Source organism: Erythrolamprus reginae, chromosome 9 (assembly GCF_031021105.1).
Source record: "Erythrolamprus reginae isolate rEryReg1 chromosome 9, rEryReg1.hap1, whole genome shotgun sequence".
NCBI lineage: Eukaryota > Metazoa > Chordata > Lepidosauria > Squamata > Dipsadidae > Erythrolamprus > Erythrolamprus reginae.
The window spans coordinates 25013073-25036741 of record NC_091958.1 but is presented as its reverse complement, the minus strand read 5'-3'; the positions used below and the strand labels follow the sequence as shown (position 1 = coordinate 25036741).

Genomic DNA, 23669 nt, shown 5'->3' with positions numbered 1-23669 from the left:
AAACTTTTGCAACTTTTTTGATGATTGATATTAGTTACTGACAAAATACTGCATTTTATTCAGGGAAAATTAGATGGTACATTGTATTGTTTGAATGTATGTTGAGAGAAATTTTTTAAAAAATTTACACCGCCCCCCCCCAAAAGTCCTTCCTTCCTCCACCCCTCAATTCATTTCATTCTTCCTTCCTTCCTTGTTCCCTCCATTTCTTCTTCTTTCCCTCCCTCCCTCCTTCCCACTTCTCTTCCCTCTCCCTTTTTTTCCTTCTGTCTCATTTGTTTTGTTTCCCTCTCCCTCGTTCTTTCCCTCCATCATTTTCTCATTTTTCTCTTTCTCTCTCTCACATTCCCTCCCCCTCTCACTTGTTTTCTCTCCCTCTCTCTCATGCTTTCCTTCTCTCTCTCTCCTTTTCTTCTCTCTTCCTTCCTCTCTTCTTTTTTTTTCTGCCCTGCAACGCGCCGCGAGCCAGTCGGCTGCAAGCAGAAGCTCCAAGACAGTGGCACCAACGTCGGGTCGCAGTACATTGCTGGCGCTGCGCTGGGCATGGGCACGGACTGGCACTGGCCCACTGGCTGGGCCGGGACAGAGGTGCCAGCCCCATGTCCAGCGCAGCGCCAGCAATGTGCGGCGTCCTGCAACACATCAAGCTGCCGCCGGCGCCAGTGCCTTGCAGCCAACCGCCCCACCGCCACCCCACGCAACTGCTCAGTGCCCTCCCGCTCGACCCACGTTTGGCTGCGCCACCTTCGCGGCTTGCCCTGCTGCCCCGCGCCCGCCAGAGCTGCCCGGTGCAGACTAAGTGCGGGGCAGAGTAGGCGGCGGCGGTGGCTTCAGGCCCGCCCCCAAACTGAGCTTCCTTTGGCTTTCTTCGAGGCAAAACTGCAAAGCTCACCTGCCGCCTCGAAGGAAGCCAAAGGAAGCTCAGCTCAACGAGGACCGGCTGTTGGTCTCTTGAAGCTGCAGCCGCCGCCGCCCACCAAGGAGATCCCTTCGCCCGAACAGAGGCGGCGGCGGCGAGCTCAAGGAACCAAGAGCCGGTCTTTCTCCGCGCTGAATTGTTGCAGCTTCTGAGGCCGCATCCGCCTCCAGGCGAAGGGATCTCCTCGGTGGGCGGCCTCGGTCCGAAAAGGACCGGCTGTTGGCCCCTTGGCGGAGGCAGAGGCGGCCTCAGAGGCTGCAACAATTGCCTCTGAGGCCGCCTCTGCCTCCGCCAAGGGACCAACAGCCGGTCCTTTTCGGACCGAGGCCGCCCACCGAGGAGATCCCTTCGCCTGGAGGCGGATGCGGCCTCAGAAGCTGCAACAATTCAGCGCGGAGAAAGACCGGCTCTTGGTTCCTTGAGCTCGCCGCCGCCGCCTCCGTTCGTTTTTTTTGCGTTTTTTTTTGCACCGGTGAGGGAGAGAGAGAGCGGGAGAGTGCTGCTTTTTTGCTTCTTCGCTGCCCGCGGGAAGAGCCGGTCTTGTTTACTGCCCCCTCCAGACGCTCTTGCAGGGCTTCCAGGCTCCCCGCGGGCAGCGAAGAAGCAAAAAAGCAGCACTCTCCCGCTCTCTCTCTCCCTCTCTTTCTTGCGTTATTTCTCTCTCACACTCCCTTTCTATGTCTCCCTCTTTCTCTCTCTCTCTCCCTCTCCGCAGCAGACCCCCCACACGCCAAAAGTGCCCAAGCGCGCGCAAACCTCACCGGTGCAAAAAAAAAAAAAGCAAAAAAGCGGCACTGGAGGGACAAAGACGGTCTGCAGATGAGCGTCTGGAGGAGGAGGAGGCGGAAAGCCAGGGGGCGGGGAGGAAAGCAATTGGCCAATTTCTTTCTCAGAGGAACTGTTGCTGCTCTGCCATAGGGTGCTTTCCTCCCCGCCCTCCTGGCTTTCCTCTTCCTTGCCGCCGCCAGACGCTCGGCAGCAGAGTGGAGATGACATTCGGAACTTAGTATATTATAGATGGTAAAATCTCGTACGCTGCCACGGGCCGGGTAAATGACCTCAGCGGGCCGCATCCGGCCCGCGGGCCGTAGTTTGGGGACCGCTGGTATATATATAGGTACGGACAAATTCGCTGGCTGGAGAATTCTGGAATTGAAGTCTGTACCTTAAAACATGCTAGCTACAGAAGAGTTGAAATCCATACCTTAAAATATGCTAGCTGAGGAATTCTGGGAATTGAAGTCCATACATTTAAACATGTTAGCTAGGGAATTCTTGAAGTCCGTGCCTTTAAACTTGCTACCTGAAGAATTCTGGGAGCTGAAGTCCATACCTGTAAACATGCTAGTTAGGGAATTCTTGAAGTTGAAGTCCATACCTTTTAACATGCTAGCTGGGGAATTCTGGGAGTTGAAGTCCATATCTTAAAACATGCTGGCTGGGGAATTCTAAGGGTGGAAGTCAACTTATCTTAAAGTTGCCAAGTAGGGGGAAGGAAACCCCCCCCCCCTTCCACTGATAACCAGAGGGCGTGCTCATCCAATCTCTTTTCCTTCAACCATGGTTGGACAAGCATGGATAAACTGCTTCCCCCAGACCCCATAATGTTCCCAAGCCCTCTTTGGCTATTCCAAAGTCTCCCATGAAGAGCCGGGGTGGCACAGTGGTTAGAGTGCAGCACTGCAGGCTACTTCAGCTAACTGCTAGCTGTAATTCAGCAGTTCAAATCTCACCACCGGCTCAAGGTGGACTCAGCCTTCCATCCTTCCGAGGTGAGTAAAATGAAGACCCACATCATTGGGGGCAAGAGGCTGATTCTGTAAACCGCTTAGAGAGGGCTGTAAAAGCACCATGAAGCAGTATATAAGTCTAAATGCTAAATGAATGAGATGGACCAAAAAGGAAAAAAAACCCTCAAGGTAACCTTGTTTCAAACTAATCCAGGTATATCTCCCTCATCATAGTTTAGGGTTTCCTGCCTTCCAACTCTTTTGTTGTTGTTCTTAATATTAATATTATATTTTAATATTAATATTAATAAATGTATAATTAATAGTATATAATATTTTTATTTTTATTTTATATTATTATTATTATTATTATTATTATTATTATTATTATTATTATTATTGGGAATCCTCAGCATGATACCAGGGTCTTTCGAGACTGAAGGATGCCAATGTATTATTATTATTATTATTACCCCACAGAGCTCCGAGTAACTAATCCCGTGGGGTGAGGTTCGTGAAGCAGCATGCCTCCATCCCAACCGTTGGGCATTGGTCTCCTGTCCCTCAGCCCAGCATGCTGCCAAACAAAGGCCACACACAGCAGCTGACTGGGTCGGTTGTCCAAGGGCCCTGAATCAGCAGCTCTGACTCATCAATTCCACCCCTAGTCAGATCCTGGTCACCGGGATGTCCACAGGGTCCCATGACCAGCTCTGCCCTTTGAAACAGATCCACCACTTTGCAAGAGCTGAGAGCCCCCACCCACCCACCCACCCAAGCGTTCCTTGCCCACCTGGGCGTCATGTGAAGCTTCTACTCACCGTTTTCTCTTTATCCCAGGGCTGCTGGGACCGGACTGGAGCTGGCCAAACAGAAATTGAATCAGCTGTTGGGGAAAACATCAGTCAGCAGAACAATAAGGCAGCCTCTCGCGGTTTGCTCCCCTTCTGCTTGGCATCCTAAGCCTGGACAGGCACCTAATTTGCCCAAACTGTATTTCACAGTATTTCATAGACTTTTATAGAATCAGAGGGATAGAAGGACCTTGGAGGTCTTCTAGTCCTGCCCACTGCCCAGGGCAGAAGATTTGTACCACCCTGGTCAAGTGATTGTGTAGTATTTTTTTGCTTGCTTGTTTGTTTATTGGATTTATCTGCTGCCCAACTCCTATCGGATTCTGGGCAGCTTGCAATAATGACAATAAAATACCAATAATATACAGCAAGTAAGAACAATAAATACAATAAAACACCATAAAATACATTTTATCTATCTATCTATCTATCTATCTATCTATCTATCTATCTATCTATCTATCTATCTATCTATCTATTTATTGGATTTGTATGTCGCCCCTCTCCGCAGACTCGGGCCGGCTATCAACAGTGATAAAAAACAGCATGTAACAATCCAATACTAAACAACGAAGAAACCCCTTATTATAAAACCAGACATACATACAAACATACAATGCATAAATTGTAAGACCTAGGGGGAAAGAATATCTCAGTTCCCCCATGCCTGACGGCAGAGGTGGGTTTTAAGAAGCTTACGAAAGGCAAGGAGGCTGGAGGCAATTCTAATCTCTGGGGGGAGTTGGTTCCAAAGGGCTGGGGCCGCCACAGAGAAGGCTCTTCCCCTGGGTCCCGCCAAACGACATTGTTTAGTTGACGGGACCCGGAGAAGGCCCACTCTGTGGGACCTAACTGGTCGCTGGGATTCGTGCAGCAGAAGGCGGTCCCAGAGATAATCTGGTCCGGTGCCATGAAGGGCTTTATAGGTCATAACCAACACTTTGAATTATAACTTTCATCCTTGGGAATAACCAGCATATTGAATACGAAAGGCAATCCCTGAGTAGTGGGTTGCACCTGGTACAGGCCACACTATAGTGTGGTAGCGGAAATGGAGATCCATACACAACTCCACGTCCCCTGCGTAAGATTCGGCTTCTACACATGCGTCGGAAACAAAATATCATGCGAGGATGCTTGCGCACGTGAGATTTCACTGATTCAAGGGGTTGGTTATCACCTATACAGCCCTACGTGCCTTGGGGCCTGACTATTTATGAGACTGTCTCCTGCCATATACCTCCCAGAGGCCTATTAGATCGCGCAGAATCGGCCTTCTCCAGGTCCCATCGATTAAACAATGTAGGTTGCAATAAAAACATTTTGATAATATATCTCAACGATGCTCCATCACCCTCTATCCCTTCATTACCTTATTGATCACTTTCTGATGTTGCAAATGGTTTTGCCGGAGACACAGGACTTCCTTCCACAAAACCTCGTTCTGCCTGAAAAAAGAAGAGTTACCATGCTAACACAAGTGATTGTAGGCCTCCTCAAGACCATCTAGAGCAGTGTTTCCCAACCTTGGCAACTTGAAGATATTTGGACTTCAACTCTCAGAATTCCCCAGCCAGCATTCGCTGGCTGGGGAATTCTGGGAGTTGAAGTCCAAATACCTTCAAGTTGCCAAGGTTGGGAAACACTGATCTAGAGCCATGATGGCGAACCTTTGAAACATGGCACGCGGACCCATATCTGAAGGTGGGCAAGGCGTTGCTTCAACTGATTTTTGGCCTTCCAGAGACAAGTGGAAGGATGTTTATGCCCTCCCCAGGCTTCAGTAAAGCTTCCGGAGCCTGTGGATGGCAAAAAATGGCTCCAACAGGCCTACCGGAAGTTCAGAAATAAACTTCCTGTAGGCCTGTTTGGCCATTTTTTGCCCTCTCCAGTCTTCAGGAAAGCCTCCAAACTTTGTTTCCGAACTTCCTGTAGGCCCACTGTATCCATTTTCCACCATCCACAGGCTCTGGAGGCTTTCCTGAAGCCTGGGGTGGGCGAAAAAAAGCCCAATGGGCCTAATAGAAGCAGTCCAGAGGCTTCGGTGAGGCCTGCACACAAGTGTAGGGGTGCAGCATGGGGGGGGGATTGCGGGCATGCGCAGGGGGAGAGGGCATTGCATTTTGAGTGCAGGCATGTGCGTGCTATCATGTGGGCACGCACGCACGCGCTATCACATGCGCGCACCCTTTTGGCACCCAACCAAAAAAAGACTCACTATCACTGATTTAGAGGTTTGTATATTTCTACGTAACCATGCCCAATCTGGGGACTAAGATATGTTCAGTTCAACTGCTCTCATTCCCGGCTGCCAGAACATGAATTGGATAAGATTTCAGGCTGAAATACATGATATTGTGTGGCAGCCACGTACAATTCACTGGATGGGTAGGCGTGGATCATTTTTCATCAGGTCTTGGTTAATTTTAACTATTAATGGTTATACAAATACAGGTAGTCCCCAACTTACAACAGTTCATTTAGTGACCATTCAAAGTTACAACAGCACTCAAAAAGTGGCTTATGACCATTTTTCACTCTTACGACCTTTGCAGCAAAATTCAGATGCTTGGCAACTGGTTCTTACTTATGACTGTTGCTATGTCTCGGAGTCCTGTAATTCTTTTTTGTGACCTTCTGTCAAGCAGGGGGAAGCCAAATTCACTTAACAACCTTGTTACTGATTTAGCAACTGCAGTGATTCACTTAAAAACACCATGGCAAGAAAGGTCGTAAAATGGGGGAAATCTAACTATTATTTCTCTCTGGCTGCTGTAGTAAGAACTTTGTGTTCAAATGATGGTTTATGTCCTTGTAGACTGAACAAGTAAGGCTTATAGTTTTGTATACGTATTGACTGATTTAACTGTCTATGACTAGGATTGTTCTTGAATAAGATAGTTGCTAAAGTAAATAATATTTTATACACTCAATGTATACTGAACCATTATTCGTATCTCTGGACTATCAGCTGGATATCTGCTAGAAATTCCATGTTTCCTATGTGTATGCGTATCTTTGACAACTCAGTGATCACTCTGCACACTCCTTAACAAAGTCAAAAACTATTCATACAACCGATTTGGGGAGGTTGTGATCTACTGCATGAGCCCCCAAACTTTAAGACTTGTGGACTTCAGCTTCCAGAATTCCTCACTCATGAATTTTCAATCCTGGCTGGGGAATTCTGGGAGTTGAAGTCCACAAGTCTTAAAGTCACCAAGTCTAAAAATTCCTGGCTTAGACAGCAGCTTTTCCTGAGACCAAGTACCAAAACTATTTCTCTTACCATTCTCAGCCCAGGAATGAAATTCTATTTAGGCCAAAGCTTATGTTTACATGCCATGAATAAGTTGTTAATACTATGCACATAAGAGTTGGGTTTGGCAATATTTAAACAAGCTAACAATGAATGCTTAAATGTACTGAAACACTATAACTTTAAAAGTTAGTGTTACAGATTGCCATAAGAGGGAGCCAGAGGTGTGATTCTCTCTCTCTGCCATTTCTGTTATTTCTCTGTTTGGTATTGCTGATTCATTATGACTGATGTAGTAAGAACTGTGTGTTTGATAATAGTCTATTCATTTGTAAGCTGAACAAGTAAGGCTTGTAGTATTGTTAATATATTGAAAGATATTGACTGGACTGTTTAACCTGACTTTAACTTTGCTAAGGTAAATACTATTTTATATACAGTAATCCCTCGCTACTTCACGGTTCATCTTTTGCAGATTCGCTACTTCACGGGTTTTCAAAAGGGGCTTAAATCTATTAAATCCATTAAAAATTCATAAAATTATTTACAGTACTACTGTACTCTATTAAAGAAACTGATAGGATATCACATGTAGTTCCAGCTGAGAAACATTATAGAATGACTGTTTAATGTAAAGGGTGGGTTTTAAAAGTCCAAATACTCATTAAATACATTAAAAAATATCTTTCCTCTACTTCGCAGAAATTCATTTTTCACGAGCGGTCTTGGAACGCATCCCCCACGAAAAACAAGGGATTACTGTACTTTAATGTATCTGTTTTTGTATGACTGAAACATTACTCATATCTCCTGACTATCTACTAGATATCTGCTAGAACTCCACATTTTTCCTTTGTGTGTGTGTATCCTTGATAACTCAGGGGTCACTCATAACACACTCACATCCAGACGATGGACTTACTGTTTCACATCCTGCACTTGACACTCCATCATCTCCTGCTGGTTCCTGAGGACTTGAATCTCATACAAGAGTCTGCTGAGGTCTTCTTGGCGCATCTTGGTTTCTTCACTTTTCACCACAGACACCTGAAGGAACAAAGGGCAGGAAGATAGCATTTTATAAGCATTTGTATACCCCTTCACAGTGCTTTACAGCCCTCTCTTAGTGGTTTACAGAGAGTCAACATATTGCCCCCAACAATCTGGGTCCTCATTTTACCAACCTTGGAAGGGTGGAAGACTGAGTCAACCTTGAGCCTACTCAGTGAAGGGCTACCAAAATTTTTACTACCACATTGTGGGCATGGCTTATGCATTTTCCTTCAACATATTTCAGTGCAAATTGGGTGCTTTGGGGTGGAGCTCCATTTTTGCCACCCCACTGCGTTCCTCCCCATGCAGGCAGTAGCCTACCCCTGAGACTACCGAGATTTGATCTGCCAAACTGCTGGCAGTCAGTGATCAGCAGAAGTAGCTTGCAATACTGCACTCTGACCACTGCACCACTGAGGCTCAAGAGAAGAGTAACAAACAAGAGTTTCCAAAAAAGGAATGGTCATCATATCTACAGATAAGTTTGGTGCAGGGGTGGATTCTGGATTACCTTGCTGCCGGTTCGCTTCCTGACACACGTGCTCAGTGCTAAAAACCCAGATTCTGGGTTTGGGGGCATGGCAAGCCTGGGTCGCTGCCGGTTCCAGTGACCCAAGCCACCCAGTTATTACCGATTCCACAGAACCATTCCGAAACAGAAGGAACCTACCTCTGGTTTGGTGTCCTCCAAACTCTAGATCAGGGGGTCTCCAAATTTGGCAAATTTAAGACTTGTGGACTTCAGCTCCCAGAATTTATTTATTGATTGATTGATTGATTCATTCATTCATTTGATTTTAGACTCAGGGCAGCTTACAACATGTTAGCAATAGCACTTTTTAACAGAGCCAGCATATTTGCCCCCACAATCCGGGTCCTCATTTTGCCCACCTCGGAAGGATGGAAGGCTGAGTCAACCTTGAGCCAGTGATGAGATTTGAACCACTGACCTGCAGATCTAGCAGTCAGCTTCAGTGGCGTGCAGTACTGCACTCTACCTGCTGCGCCACCCCGGCTCATATAGCCCACCATGGGGAATTCTGGGAGTTGAAGTGCACAAGTCCTAAAGTAGCCAAATTTGGAGACGTCGCACACTAGATGATAGAAATAGACCCCTTGGAAGGTGCCAGCTCACAATCCCAACACTGTTTTGCTGGAATAGGCCCCACTTGTCAGGTGTATCAGAGCAGACTCAGCCACAGCTGCTGGAATGTGCAGTGGGAGAGAGGAGCAGTGTCTCCCAGGAAGGACTTCCTTCAGCTTAAGAGTTAAGGATCTAAGTACGAGGGTTATCCAGAAAGTAAGGTTACAAGGCCTGTAGCTCTCACGGGGAATATTTGCAGGGAAAGTTGGTATTACTTTCACATAGCAGGGAAGCCAGCGGAAGAGAACGAGCAGGGCCAGTGGTCAGTAGATCATCGACTGGCGTTGTGGTGAAGGTTAGAGATGAGCGTCCTCATTCCGTTTCCCTTCAAGTGCGAAGTGCGTGGTGTAATACACTACCTGAATGCTAAGATCATGAACGCTGCTGCGATATGTGCCCAAGATTTGTGTGCAATGGGTGCCCAAGATTTTTCTCACCGATTGCTGAATTTTGAATTTTTGGGCTGAAGGAGGATGGGCATGGCGCCACTGTATTGATTGACGTTTGGTCACTGGAGCGTGGTGATAAGCCCAAGTTTCATCTCCTGACACTATGCAGTTGAGAAAAACTTTGTCCTCAATCTCAGGAAATTCTTGGGCGGCACTGACTCTGTTGATTTTGTGCACTTCAGTAAGTATCTTGGGCACCCATCGCAGCAGTGTTCTTGCCCTCAGCGTTCAGGTAGTGTATTACAGCGCGCACTTCGTACCTGGAGAGAAACAGGATGAGGACGGTCATCTTTAACCTTCACCACAACACCAGCCAATGATCTACTGACCACTGGCACTGCTTGTTCTCTTCCGTTGGCTTCCCACTACACAATAGCAATACCAACTTCCCCCGTGAACATTCCCCACTAGAGCTACATGCCCTCTAACCTTACTTTCCGGATAACCCTTGTAGTTTGATCTCTTTGAAGGATGTGGAATATGGGATCTGCTATCGCCCTCCCAACCAAACTCGAGAAGCAGATTGCTATTTGGAAAATGAATTTAAGGAGGCCTCAAGAAGAAATAGGGTAGTCAGAACGGGGGATTTCAACTATCCCCGAATTGATTGGGAAAATTCTTGTTCTACACATGAAAGAGAGACACGGTTCCTCGACATGTTAGCTGATTATTCCCTTGAGCAGATGGTCATGGAACCAAGCAGGGGAAAGAGGATCCTGGACTTGGTTCTAACTAACACACAGGATTTGGTTCATGATGTCTTTGTAACTGAGCCCATAGGAACCAGCGATCACAACATAACAACCTTCAACTTAACCATGGATAGCCTTGAACTTTCAACTTAACCATGAACTGTCAGTGAAAAAAAACACAGAGACCTTAAACTTTCACAGAGGGAATTTCACCAAAATGAGGAAAATAGTAAAGAAGAAACTAAAAGGAACAGTAAAAAAAGTCAAATCCCTCCAAAATGCTTGGAAACTATTAAAAATACGTTACAATAGGCTCAACTAAAATGCATTCCCAAAAGAAGAAAGAGGACAGGAAAGTCCAAGAGGACACCAGTATGGCTTACGAACGAGGTAAAGGGGGTTATTGGAAAGAAGAAAAACTCATTTAAGAAATGGAAGGCTCTTCCTACTGAGAAGAACAGGAAGGATCACAAACTTTGGCAAACTAAATGCAAGGCGATCATGAGGAAAGCCAAGAGCGATTTTGAGGAGAATATAGCAAAGTATATTAAAAATAATAACAAAAACTTTTTAAAGTACATCAGAAGCAGAAACCCAACCAGAAGAACAGTTGGGCCACTCAATGACAATGGTCAGAAGGGGCTAATCAGAGAAGACAAGGAGATTGCTGAGAGGTTAAATGACTTCTTTGCCTCCGTTTTCATTCAGGAGGATAGAAAACATTTGCCTGCTGCTGAGTTAGTTTTCTCAGGAAGGGAATTAGAAGAATTAAACTAGATAGAGATAAACAAGGAAGATGTTCTTGCATGCCTTACTAAACTAAATGCCAAGAAATCGCTGGGTCCAGATACATCCACCCTAGAGTTCTCAAGGAACTCAAGCGTGAAATTGCTGAACTTATAGCTAAAATATATAATCTTTCTCTTAAGATCAGACACTGTACCTAAGGATTGGAGGGAGGCAAATGTAACCCCGATCTTAAAGAAAGGATCCAGAGGTGATCCAGGAAATTATAGACCAGTCAGTTTAACCTCAGCTCCAGGCAGAGTGATGGCAATCATTATTAGAGCCGAGGTGGCGCAGGAGGTAGAGTGCAGTACTGCAGGCCATTAAAGCTGACTGTAGATCTGCAGGTCAGCTGTTCAAATCTCATCACCGGCTCAAGGTTGACTCAGCCTTCCATCCTTCCAAGGTGGGTAAGATGAGGACCCAGATTGTGCGACCAATATGCTGGCTCTGTTAAAAAGTGCTATTGCTAACATGTTAGCATCCTGAGTCTAAGGAGACAGGTGGCATAAAAACTCGAATAAATAAATAAATAAATAAAGATAAAATTACTGGGCATATAGAAGAACAGGCACTGCTGAAAGAAAATCAACATGGTTTCTGCAAAGGCAAATCATGTCTTACTAACTTGTTAGAATTCTTTGAGGATGTAAATAAACACATAGATAAAGGGGACCCAGGTATTGTATATCTTGACTTTCAAAAGGCTTTTGACAATGTCCCTCACCAAAGGCTCCTAAAAAAGCTCTTCAACCACGGAATTAGAGGACAGGTCTTGCCCTGGATTGGTAAATGGCTAAAATTGTAAGAAGCAAAGCTGTGTGCACAGCTCAATTTTTGCTACTGGTACGCCGTCCTTATCCATACCGGAGCAGCCGGATACAAACAGAGAGCAGCAGGTACAGTGCTGTACTCAGTAACAGGCAGCCAAAATTTTTACTGCCACACTGTGGGTGTGGCTTATTTTGTGGGTGTGACTTAATGGTAATGTGACTGGGTAGTACTGGCTTGCCGACCATGTGACCAAGTGGGAGTGGCTTGAACGATCATCATCGTTCAAGTGAACTGTTAAGTCCTTGACTTACAACCTTCCCAGTGTCGCTCGCTGGGGTGACAATTTGCTTCATGTTTCCCTTCCTGGATCGCCCCTCCCCCGCCTCAGGCTGGGTAGCTAGGCGAATGGGTGCTGCCAGAAGCATAAATGCTGCCAGCGCTGCTTCCACCCACGGCTTCTGCTTGCACCTCAGGCGGAAGGTGGCCGCGTGAGGCTGGAGGGGAGCCGGGCAGGAGAGAGGGAAGCTTGTCCAAGGCCAGGAAGGAGGAAAGAGGAAAAAAGCATGGAGTGCAGCAGCAGCAGGGGGAAAAAGGAGAGCTGAACCAAGACCAGTAATTCAGAAAGTGACAGCCACCGATCAGCTGGAGCTGTACAGGCATCATTTTTTTTCATGGTATAAGATTTTTATTTTTCTCCACCATAAACTAAAACAATATATAGTTATAAACACGTATCTTCATTTCCGCCAGTGGAACTGTATTCCACCCCATCTTGCTTGCTGCCCACCCCTGGCTGTACTGCAGGCCACTAAAGTTGACTGTAGTTCTGTAGGTCAGCAGTTCAAATCTCATCACCGGCTCAAGATTGACTCAGCCTTCCATCCTTCCGAGGTGGGTAATATGAGGACCTGGATTGTGAGGGCAATAGGCTGGCTCTGTTAAAAAGTGCTATTGCTAACATGTTGTAAGCCATCCTGAGTCTAAGGAGAAGGGCAGCATAAAAATTAAATAAATAAATAAATAAATAAATAAATAAATAAATGTGGAGTTGTGTCAGCAGATATATTCTCATTGTGACCAGAGAGAGAAATATCTGCCTCTACCTAGGATCGAACTCACAGTCTCCTGATTCTGAGGCAAAAGCTCCACCTCTAGGCCACTGTGCCACTTTTTTGTCCCAAACACAATGTACCCCTAAAATTCCAAACAAGAGAGCCAATTCCCAGGGAAATGGAGACTCTGATAAAACACCCACTTTGCAATTGGAAAAATTTCCTGGATAAATTTTGCCAAAGGTCAACAAGGCACCGCCTACCTTCCTTTTGATCAGCTCCAAAAGATGCTCATGGCCTTGGAGGAAATAAAGATGCTGGAATTCCGTATCATCGCGCTCAGGTTTCACAAGTCCGCCTTGTTCGATGTTTACCACTTTCCTAAACCCGTCTGCATGCAACAGATAGTAGAAAGAGGAGTGGAGGTTACACAATGTTTCACTTAACAACAATGCAGCTCATAGTGACAAATGTTTAGTTTAATTCTGAGCTGGGGTGGCTCAGTGGTTAGAGTGTAGCACTGCAGACTACTTTAGCTAACTGCTAGCTGTAGTTCAGCAGTTCAAATCTCATCACCAGCCCAAGGTTGACTCAGCCTTCCAACCTTCCGAGGTGGGTCAAATGAGGACCCAGATTGTTGGGGGAGATATGCTGATTCTGTAAACCGCTTAGAGAGGGCTGTACAAGCACTATGGAGCGGTATATAAGTCTAAAATTGCTATAACAACAAATCTCTTTTACAGCTTATTCATAATATTTTCCTAATTATTTACACTTTGCAATATTGCTATTTTTGTTTTGATTATCACTATTATATCATTTTATATTCAATGGATTGAGTCTCCTATTTTGTTTTCAACTACTATTTCATCCATTTTGATTATATCTATATCTATTTACTTACACAGGAATTACATAGGAAGTAAAGAGTGTCATTACAAATTTCTTCATTAGTAAAAAAAACGTAATTTATTACAAAATTTGATACTTTATTTTATTATTTAGCCACTTATACCATTTCCCATGCTTCACAGAAGTCCGTATCTTCTTTAGCATGTATCTCCATTGTTAGTTTGCACATCTCAGCACATTCTAAAGTTTTTCTGACAACCATCGAGAAAGTAGGGGTGTTATCGGATTTCCATCTATGTGAGCAAACAATCCTGGCCGTGATAATTCCACCAAATGTTCAAGAGCTGTTTACATGACCTCATGGCTGGCTTTTACATCAGTGACCATTGCTATCAGGGTTCCAAGTAGCATCCGAAATTAAATAATCAGAGTCCAAGGCATGGCATTCCTCAAAGTTCCAATTTATTAACAGAACGCTGTTGGCACATCTGTGAGAAACCCGAATCTAAAGCTACAAGGGTTTCTCCACCCAGTTTAAAGTTCATTCCCTTGCTCCCAGACCCACAAATTCATCACATTGACCAGTCATCTTTTGCCAACATGTCCGTTACTCCCATCAGCTTCCAGGCAGGTACTGAACAAAGGATGACCTTGATCATCTGGTTAGGGTTATCAGAGCTTGCATTTGCGGAAACTAGCCTGTTTGTGCCCAAGCAGCAAACCAGTCCAGCCAGCCCACCAACCCAACCAGCCAGCCAGCTACAGACCAGTAGAAATGGAGTTGAAGTCCTCAATGAAACACAGCAGCAGTACGAAGTTGTGGAAAAATATATTTACTTCTTTATACTACTACCACTACTGTCTATACTATACATACAATAAACTAGTACCTTACCACAACTATCTTAGTTCAATTACTCACAGAAACCAACTTTTACAGCGTTACAGCTTCTTTACGGCCTACTTCCACAAACAGCAACAGACATAGAGAGAACAGACAGAGAGGAAGAGCAGGGAGCTCTTGCCTAAATAAATACTTTTCACATAATCACCTCAAGGTTCGACTACTGCAACGCTTTCTACATGGGGCTACCTTTGAAAAGTGTTCGGAAACTTCAGATCGTGCAGAATGCGGCCATGAGAGCTATCGTAGGGTTACCTATATTTGCACACGTCTCTCCAACACTCCCTGGCTTGCATTGGCTGCCGATCAGTTTTCGGTCGCAATTCAAAGTGTTGGTTATGACCTATAAAACCCTACATGGCATCGGACCAGAATACCTCCGGAACCGTCTTCTGCCGCACGAATCCCAGCGGCCAATAAGGTCCCACAGAGTTGGCCTTCTCCGTGTCCTTTCGACTAAACAATGTCGTCTGGCAGGCCCCAGGGGAAGAGCCTTCTCTGTGGAGGCCCCGGCCCTCTGGAATCAACTCCCCCCAGAAATCAGAACTGCTCCCACCCTCCTTGTCTTTCTTAAATTACTTAAGACCCACCTGTATCGCCAGGCATGGGGGAATTGAGACATCATTATATAGTTTTATGTATGGTATGCTTGTGTTGTATGGTTTTTAAATGATGGGTTTTTAGATGCTTTTTTAAATATTAGATTTGTTATATTGTAATCCTGTTATTATTATTGTTGTGAGCCGCCCCGAGTCTCCGGAGAGGGGCGGCATACAAATCCAATAAATTATTATTATTATTATTATTATTATTATTATTATTATTATTAATTGCTACGTTGTTGCACGCTCAACTGTCTCTGAATGACTCAGCATTCTCAACAGAGGCCTAATTATTACCCAGGGATTTTTGATTATTATTTATTAGATTTGTATGCCGCCCTTCTCTGGAGACTCGGAGCGGCTACATCTCTACATCCCTCATGCAACCGCCCCTACCAGGTTCCCACAGCAAGAGTACATTCTAAGTATAAAGTGCGGCAGGCCAAAGTCTCCAAGGAAACGATGGCTTCAGCCTAACAACTGCAGCATGGCCGTGGTCACATGACCAAAATCCAGACCCTTGCAGCATCCTTGCAGTGACATTATCAACAATTGGCTGTTTGACAACTGACTCACATTTATGATGGTTGCAATGTCCCATTGTCATGTAGGTCTTTGTTTGGTACCTTTGGACAAGCAAAGTCAATGGGGAAGCAAGGTTCACTTAACAACCGGGTTACTAAATTTAAGAACTGCAGTGATTCGCTTAACAACGGTGATGAGAAAGTTGTAAAATGGGCCAAAATTCACTTAACAATGGTTTTGCTTAGCAATGGAAATTTTGGGGCTCAATTGTGGTACAGAACTATCTGTATTGAAAAACAAAGAACTAAACACATGGAATTATATGAATTTTGTTTATAATTTTATAAAGCTTTTATGTAATTTTATGTATGAGTTTATAATATAAATTACAACAACAGTAATAATAATAACAACCACCCTATAGATTATTCTTTCAAAAGATACTGTATTTTCTATTCTGCATAGTTTATTTTATGCTTATTTATTTATTACATTTATATACCTTCCATTTGACTATTGAGTGACTCTGGTGGGCTTCAAGCGAGAGTTTATTCTTTCAAATTAACCTAAATACTGGATAAAATATCAGGGGATTCTGGGGGTTTAAGTCTTAAAATTTTCTAATTGTACCAAACACAAATAATCATAAGGGAAATAGAAAATAAGGCAGAAATAGAGTAAAATACTATATGATGTATTTAAATAGAATAGTGAATTAAATCTACATAATAAAAATGTATAGAAATAGAATTATATATACATAATAGTAATGTATAGAACTAGAAATTGAAGAGGATAAAATTGTAAAACCTGAAATGTCTCAGCGTCACAAACATGTTGTAAAGAAGGAAATTGTATAAATTTCCATATTTGTTTTTCACTCAAAAAATGTTTAGTAAAAGTTCTTTAAAAAACAATAAAGTTCCCAAGTTTCAAAAATATTGATTTGAATTATGCAAGTCATGGAATCCTTGACTTACCACCATTCATTTAATGACTATGCGAATTTATGTTGGAATACATTGGAAACCAAAAAAAACAAAGGAATGATTACCAGTCCTCAGACTTATGACCATCACAACACTCCCTGCGGTGATGTGATTGCCATTCAGGTGTAATTATTCCTTAAAATTCTGGTGAGCAAAGACGCTGAGGGAAACCAAGTTTGTTTAACAACTTTTAGTGGCTAGGGATGAGGGGAGGGGAGGTACGGTAGCATTCGGATGCCCAACATCCCCACGTGAGTTTCATGTGTTACTTACACATATTTAGTTGGCGGACAAAACTGGCCATGTTGTTGTGCTTGAAATATTTGGGCAGGACTTCCTTGGCAAACTGACTTTGATCGAAAACATGGAAGCTGGTGCCATTCTGAAAGGAAAAATAAATATAATAAAGCAAGAGTCTACGGAGAGGGGCAGCATACAAATCTAATAAATAAATAAGACAGCATTAGGCGCTCCTTCGAAATCCTGTGTCTCCATTGACAGGCAAAAATGACTTCTTCTTTTTTTGCAATAATATGGAAATGATTAACTGGTGATTTCTTCAGGGTTTTACTTCCCGGGCAACCCTACGACCCTGCTAACCCTGCTTAACTTTTACAGGACTTAATCAAGGCTGGTCAGATGCTCACTGTGCCCAGGGAAGGGCTACCAAAATTTTTACTACTACACTGTGGGCGTGGTTTATGCATTTTCTTTCAACTTTTTTCAGTGCAAATTGGGTGCTCAGGGGTGGAGCTCCATTTTTGCTACCCCACTGCATTCCCCTCTGTCCGGGCAGTAGCCCACCCCTGGCTGTGCCTTAAAAGGTCTCTGTAAGGCCGTGCTTCTTAACCTTGGCAACATTAAGATGAGATCATGTATTGTCTCACTATCTCAAAAATTATCAAGAATTATTTCCAAAAGTCCAGTAAAAGTAAAGTCTTACGCTTAGGCAAGGAAAACCAAAAATAGACATATAGAGTGGGCAAAACCAGGCTTAATAGCAGTGACTGTGAGAGGGATCTTGGAGTCTTAGTGGACAACCAGCTAAATATGAGCCAGCCATGTGCAGCAGCAGCCAAAAAAAGCCAATGCAATCCTAAATAGCATTAACAGAGGGATAGAATCAGTCATGGCCTCCTTCCCCCACATGAAGGGGGGGAGACGCCGTCCAAGTAGTGGAAATGGCCCTGGAATCGCATGACTGACAGATATCCAGCGAAAATCTCAGGTTTTTTGCTTCTGCGCATACATGGAAGCAAAAATAGTGGAAATCTCACTTGCACTGGTGATTTTTTGTTGATTTTTCACAATGTTGTGCTTCCACGCATGCGCAGAAGCAAAAATATCAGCAAAAATAGCCAAAATCTCGTCGAGGACCGTCTGGGTAGTGAAGTAAGTGGCTGCCTGCCGATAGATACAATCAAGAACAAGGGACGTACTAATACCACTATAAAGTCTCAGGAAGAGCACACTATTCTGCATCCAGTTTTGGTCACCACACTATAAAAAAGATGTTGAGACTCTAGAAAGAGTGCAGAGAAGAGCAACCAGGATAATTAGGGGACTGGAGGCTAAAAACATATGAAGAATGGTTTCAGGAACTAGTCTAATGAAGAGAAGGAGACATGATAGCAATCTTCCAATATTTGAGGTACTTCCACAGAGAGGAGAGAGTCAAGCTATTTTCCAAGGCACCTGAAGGCCAGACAAGGAACAATGGATGGAAATTAATCAACGAGAGATTCAACCTGTAAATTAGGAGAAATTTTTTGACGGGGAGAACAACCAAGCAATGGAAACAGAAGTTGCCTTCAGAAGTTGTGGGAGCTTCATCCCTGGAGCCTTTCAAGAAGAGACCGAACTGCCATTTGTCAGAAATGATGTAGGGTCCCCTGCTTGCGCGGGGGTTTGGACTAAATGGCCTACAAGATCCCTTACAACTCTGTTAATCTGCAAGCCACTTTTCTCCAGATTTCCAAACTTTAACTTCTCGGAATACATATTGTTCAGACCTGATAAATGGGGTAAATTTAACTGATTTTTTTTCTTTCACATCAAATAATATAGCTTGAAATATTTATGTATATGATGGATTCTGTAGAAACGATATCAATCAGATCATCTTTATATGCCCAGGAATTTTTTTTCCAGGAATTTTTCTGATTCAATGCTTTCTGGAAAAGCCAGGGTTTCGCCAGAGCTGGCATCCTGGATGACAGTTCAGCAGCTCTGAAGGCTGATAAATTGAAGCGGGCTGACAAAGGTTTTCCCAGGCATGGCGGTTATCAGATTGCCCTGACGGATCAACCCAAGGGCTGAGTCAGTCCATCATTGGGTATCAGAGTAGCCAGCACATTTGTGATGCTCACAAGCACAACCAGGAGGCGATGCCAGCTGTGGCTCCTGGCCATTGATCACCTTTTATTGGAGAGAAGAGCAACCAAGGTGATTAGGGGACCAGAGACTAAAACACACAATATACGGTTGCAGGAGCTGAGCCTGGCTGGTCTAGTGAAGAGAAGGACCAGGGGAGACATGAGAGCAGACTTCCAATATTTGAGGGGCTGCCACAGAGAGGAAGAAGGGGGTCAAGCTATTCTCCAAAACACCTGAAGGCCAGACAAGGAACAATGGATGGAAACTGAACAAGGAGAGATTCAACCTGGAAATAAGGAGAAATTTTCTGACCGGACTGCCATTTGTCAGAAATAATGTACGGTCTCCTGTTTGGGTGGGGGGTTGGACTAAATGACCTACAAGATCCCTTCCAACTCTGTTAATCTGTAAAACTGTGTGTCTTCCTTATGCGTACGTTTTAATGCCCAAAATTCCCCAGCCAGCATGATGGGACTAGGATTGATTGCAAGCATATATGGTTTTTATGATATTTTGTTTTTATTGCATTGTTGATTTTATTGTTATATTTTCATCACTTTTTATTGCTATTGTATTTATGATTACTGTTAACCGCTCTGAGTCTGTTTTGGAGTGAGCGGCATATAAATACAAATGAATGAATGAATGAATGAATGAATGAATGAATGAATGAATGAATATAAGTTTGAGATTTCTGGGAACTGGAAGTCCACCTATCTAACAGTACCTGTAGCCTTTGACCTATAACCATTCGTTTACCAATCATTTGACACTGGAATGGCACCAAAAATTATTTATAAGTAGAGGCATTCTTAGGTAGAGGCACCACTGTATCATAAAGTCAGGCATGACTGATTTAACATCCACCATGTTTACCAGTGGGAATTCTAGTTACCAGTGTGGTCTTACATTGAGGATCACCTGTGCATACAAATTAGGCAAGCTGTTTTAAGAGCTTGTCAATGTTGATCCTTGGGAAAGTCCAGGATGCAGCAAGTTGGTCCTTTTAAAGTCCGTCTTGGTTAGGCAGCATCCCACCCTTGGTTCTGCCCCAGTTAAGAACGTAACAAACAGAGTTTGGACGAACTTAATTTAATCATTAAACCACTACTGATAACTGGCTTAATAGTGGAGACACACACACACACACACACAAATCTAAAAGCAATCTTTTCTTACAAAAATCTCAGCTGCTAATTAATTATCATTAGCAGCTGCAATAACTTCAGCAAGGTCTTAAATCATAACAATGCAATTAGTTCTTGTTATTTCATGAAGTTTCAAAGGCTTGGCAAAATGCCTAGAATTCTTCCTAGATAAGCAAACAGAAGCAGAGCAGAGATTTTCACCAGGTACTCAGGATACACAATTCTAAAACATCCTTTATTGGATAATCAGAAATAAAATGTCTGCAAACACATGAAGAGCAGTATATTTTTTCCCAAAGGTGCTTTTTCTTCATCCCAGAAACTGCTTTTTCTTCTTCAAAGCTGAAGAAGCTTCTTGCATAGAAGCAAAATGTCTTCAAAGGGGAGGAAAAAGCCAGAAAATCCAATTGTCTCTTGAGAAAGCACCTTTGAGACAACCGTGACCTGGATGTCTGGGAATCTCCATAGACTGCAGTGTTTTAAGATTTACCTGACATACAAAGTGTGATATTTATTTTATTTTATTAATTGGATTTGTTTGGTTTCTTAAAAGTTGTAGTTCTAGTTTATTGGCAGAGAAATCAATTATTCATCATAAAAGATGCCAAGGAAAGCCTGCCATTTGAACAGCACATAACAATGGTTTTGTTGTGGCTTTTGGTGTCCTGCACAATTAATAATGGACCCAGAGGATGCAGAGACCATGGAGGTGAGGTACAGGCATCCTGTGTTCCTGGCACCAGTGAATTACACCTAAGAGGACATGGTGTTAGTGGTTGAAGAGCAACCAGGACCTTCTGCACCTCCTGAGATGAGTGACTCAGGGGAAAGGAGGAGCCTCTTCTTGATGCTATTATTCGCAGGGCCTCTAGGAGGCATGAGTGGTTACTGAGGAGGATTCCTTGTGAGTAGCACTGCTGGCTACTGGGCCCCGCCCTCAGGCTATATAAGGGGGAGTCACCTGACGCTTCAGCACAGAGAACACCGTAGTTTGTCCTAGAAATCTAGTTTCAGCTCTTGTCTTTAGGCTTGTGATTTAAAGAACCACAATCTTGGCTTCCTTGATGAGCTCCGGGCTTCCAGCCAACCTCTATAAGTCTCCAATAAGAAACTTACTACCATCTAGTAATTATTGCAGTGTTTATCTACTTTTGGGACTCTGGCCAGCTGCTAAGACTTTATTTATTTATTGGAGTTATATACCGCCCCTCTCCATGGACTCGGGGCGGCTCAATTTATAGTCAGTACGGTGAAGCCTTTGCTAGAATTCACCTTCTTTTCGAAAAAGATTCAAACTGCATAAGACTTTTGTAAATAGTAAAACCTTTTATTAGTTAATCTGGTGGTGTGTATCTGATTTTTGGGGAGCTTGACACTGGGACAGAACAGCTTCGGGGTTTTTTTTTTTAAAAAGGACCTTACACACGCAAATCATTCAGAGGTGTTTTCCATAGATTTATGGCATACCCTTCCCATCTAGTGCTTTTTAAGGCTGCTAAAATCCACTGTATTTGTAATGAGGATTGAATGTCTCTGATAACATCTGGAGCTCTTCAATGAATTACATCTCTTTTTATTTTTATTTGGTATTTTTACCCTCCTGGATGTCATTCAATTCAATTCAATTCAATTTATTAGATTTGTATGCCGCCCCTCTCCAAAGACTCGGGGTGGCTCACAACATCTAGAGCAGTGTTTCCCAACCTTGGCAACATTGAGATATTTGGATTTCAATTCCCAGAATCCCCCAGCCAGCGAATGCTGGCTGGGGAATTCTGGGAGTTGAAGTCCAAATATCTTCAAGTTGCCAAGGTTGGGAAACACTGATCTAGAGTCTACAAACCAAGGAGAGAATAATTAATTTGTGGCTTACTGGGTACTGTTCTCTTTTACTCTGTTCTTACCTTTATAGGCACATGGCTGACTATTGGGATGTTCCTCTGAAAAGGAGGGCCAAGGACAAGGACTCAAATTAGGAAGGAAATTTAAGTGAAATGCAAGGAATTCAACTTAAGGTAGTAACAGTTCAGCAGTGAAATTATTAGACTTTACATGTGCTATTTTACAACAGATGTTAAGAAGGTTGACTACAAAGAATGAATTTATTTTTTTCAATGACAAGTCAATGGACTGGATAATTTAGGGGATGAGTTCTAACTCTACCAGTTGAGTCACCTCAACTGAAAAAGTAACATAACTATATGTACCAATTGTCCCATCCAAGTCTCTCCTAATCTTCCCTCTCTCATTCATCAATCATCTGCCTATATTTATCATCTATCAATCATCCGTCATCTAGCCATCTATAATCTATCATTATTTATCTCTACAGTGATCATCTATCAATATCTATTATCTATCAATCTATCCATTATTATCTATCATCTCTATATAATCTGCCTCTCCCTATATATCTATCTATCCATGCTTGTCAATCTACAGTATATCTCTGTATCTATCTCTGTATATCTATCCCTATCTCTCTATCTCTCTAAACCTCCCTCCCTCCATCATCTATCTATCTATCTATCTATCTATCTATCTATCTATCTATCTATCTATCCATCCACCACCACCCCTCTCTCTGAAACATGTCATGCAGTACAATCTTAATAATGTTTTCATGGACCACAATAATTTCCTGAAGTACAGAATAATGTGAGGAGGGAAGAAGAGGAACATAAATTTCATCTATTTGCCTTCCACTAAATGAGGCTTTTTGTGATCTGATGAGTCCATCCTAAGAAGCAACTTTGAGAACTCAAGACCTTCTTTCAAAATTAGTATGCTCATCACCTTTGTCATTATTGCCATGGCTGAGATAACCATCACTGTTGTAGTCACCCACTCAAAATCAAATATCGGGGACTACAAAATTATTATTATGATTATTATGATTATTATGATTATTTATTAGCCTTGTATGCCCACCCCTCTCCAGGAACCCGGGGTGTCTCACAAAATACAATGCAAAAACAATACAAAATAATTCAACCCAAAAGGTTTGCCAACCTCTGGAATAAGCCAAGGACCAGACCTTCCTTGGGATTCAAAGGGGCAAGTGGGCTGGAATTGTTCTGAGTAAAACAAGATAGCTACGTTCCTTCAGTGGAGAAACACATAAACCGAACTGCGGAGGCAGTCCTAAAAACAATTAATGTTGAATTCCTGCCAACTATTTTGACAGGAATGGACAATCCAATGTCAGAAGAGAGGTAGAAAGAACTTTGGAGGTCTTCTACTCCACTTTCCTGCTCAAGCAGAAGACCTTATACAATTTTCAGACAAATTGTTCTCCAGTCTCTTCTTAAAGGCTTCCCAGTGACGGAGTAGCCACAACTTCCAGAAGCAAGCTGTTCCACTGATTAATTGTTCTGTTAGGAAATTTCTCTTTAGTTCTAGGTTGTTTCTCTCCTTGATTAGTTTTCATTCATTGCTTTTTGTCCGGCCTTCCGGTGCTTCGGAAAATAAGTTGAACCCCTCCCCCTTCTCTGTGGCAGCACCTCAAATATTGAAAGGCTGCTATCATACCTCTCCCTGATCCTACTTTTCATTAAACAT

At 43.3% G+C, this 23669-nt stretch overlaps 1 protein-coding gene across 6 annotated transcripts in view; it reads right to left on the bottom strand.

Annotated features, from left to right (window-relative positions):
- The window catches only part of LOC139171968 (heat shock factor protein 4-like), a 44859-nt gene that overhangs the window by 7207 nt on the left and 13983 nt on the right, over positions 1–23669 (bottom strand). For 5 of the 6 annotated variants that reach the window (XM_070760530.1, XM_070760529.1, XM_070760523.1 and 2 more), the window contains exons 2-6: positions 16858–16966; positions 12976–13103; positions 7685–7809; positions 4876–4951; positions 3471–3535 (exon numbers count right to left, since the gene is read on the bottom strand). In XM_070760530.1, the coding sequence (XP_070616631.1) occupies positions 3471–3535; positions 4876–4951; positions 7685–7809; positions 12976–13103; positions 16858–16888 (425 nt within the window). In that variant the 5' untranslated portion in view covers positions 16889–16966. The remainder of the gene's footprint in view (positions 1–3470; positions 3536–4875; positions 4952–7684; positions 7810–12975; positions 13104–16857; positions 16967–23669) is intronic. The other variant, XM_070760532.1, reaches the window with a different exon arrangement.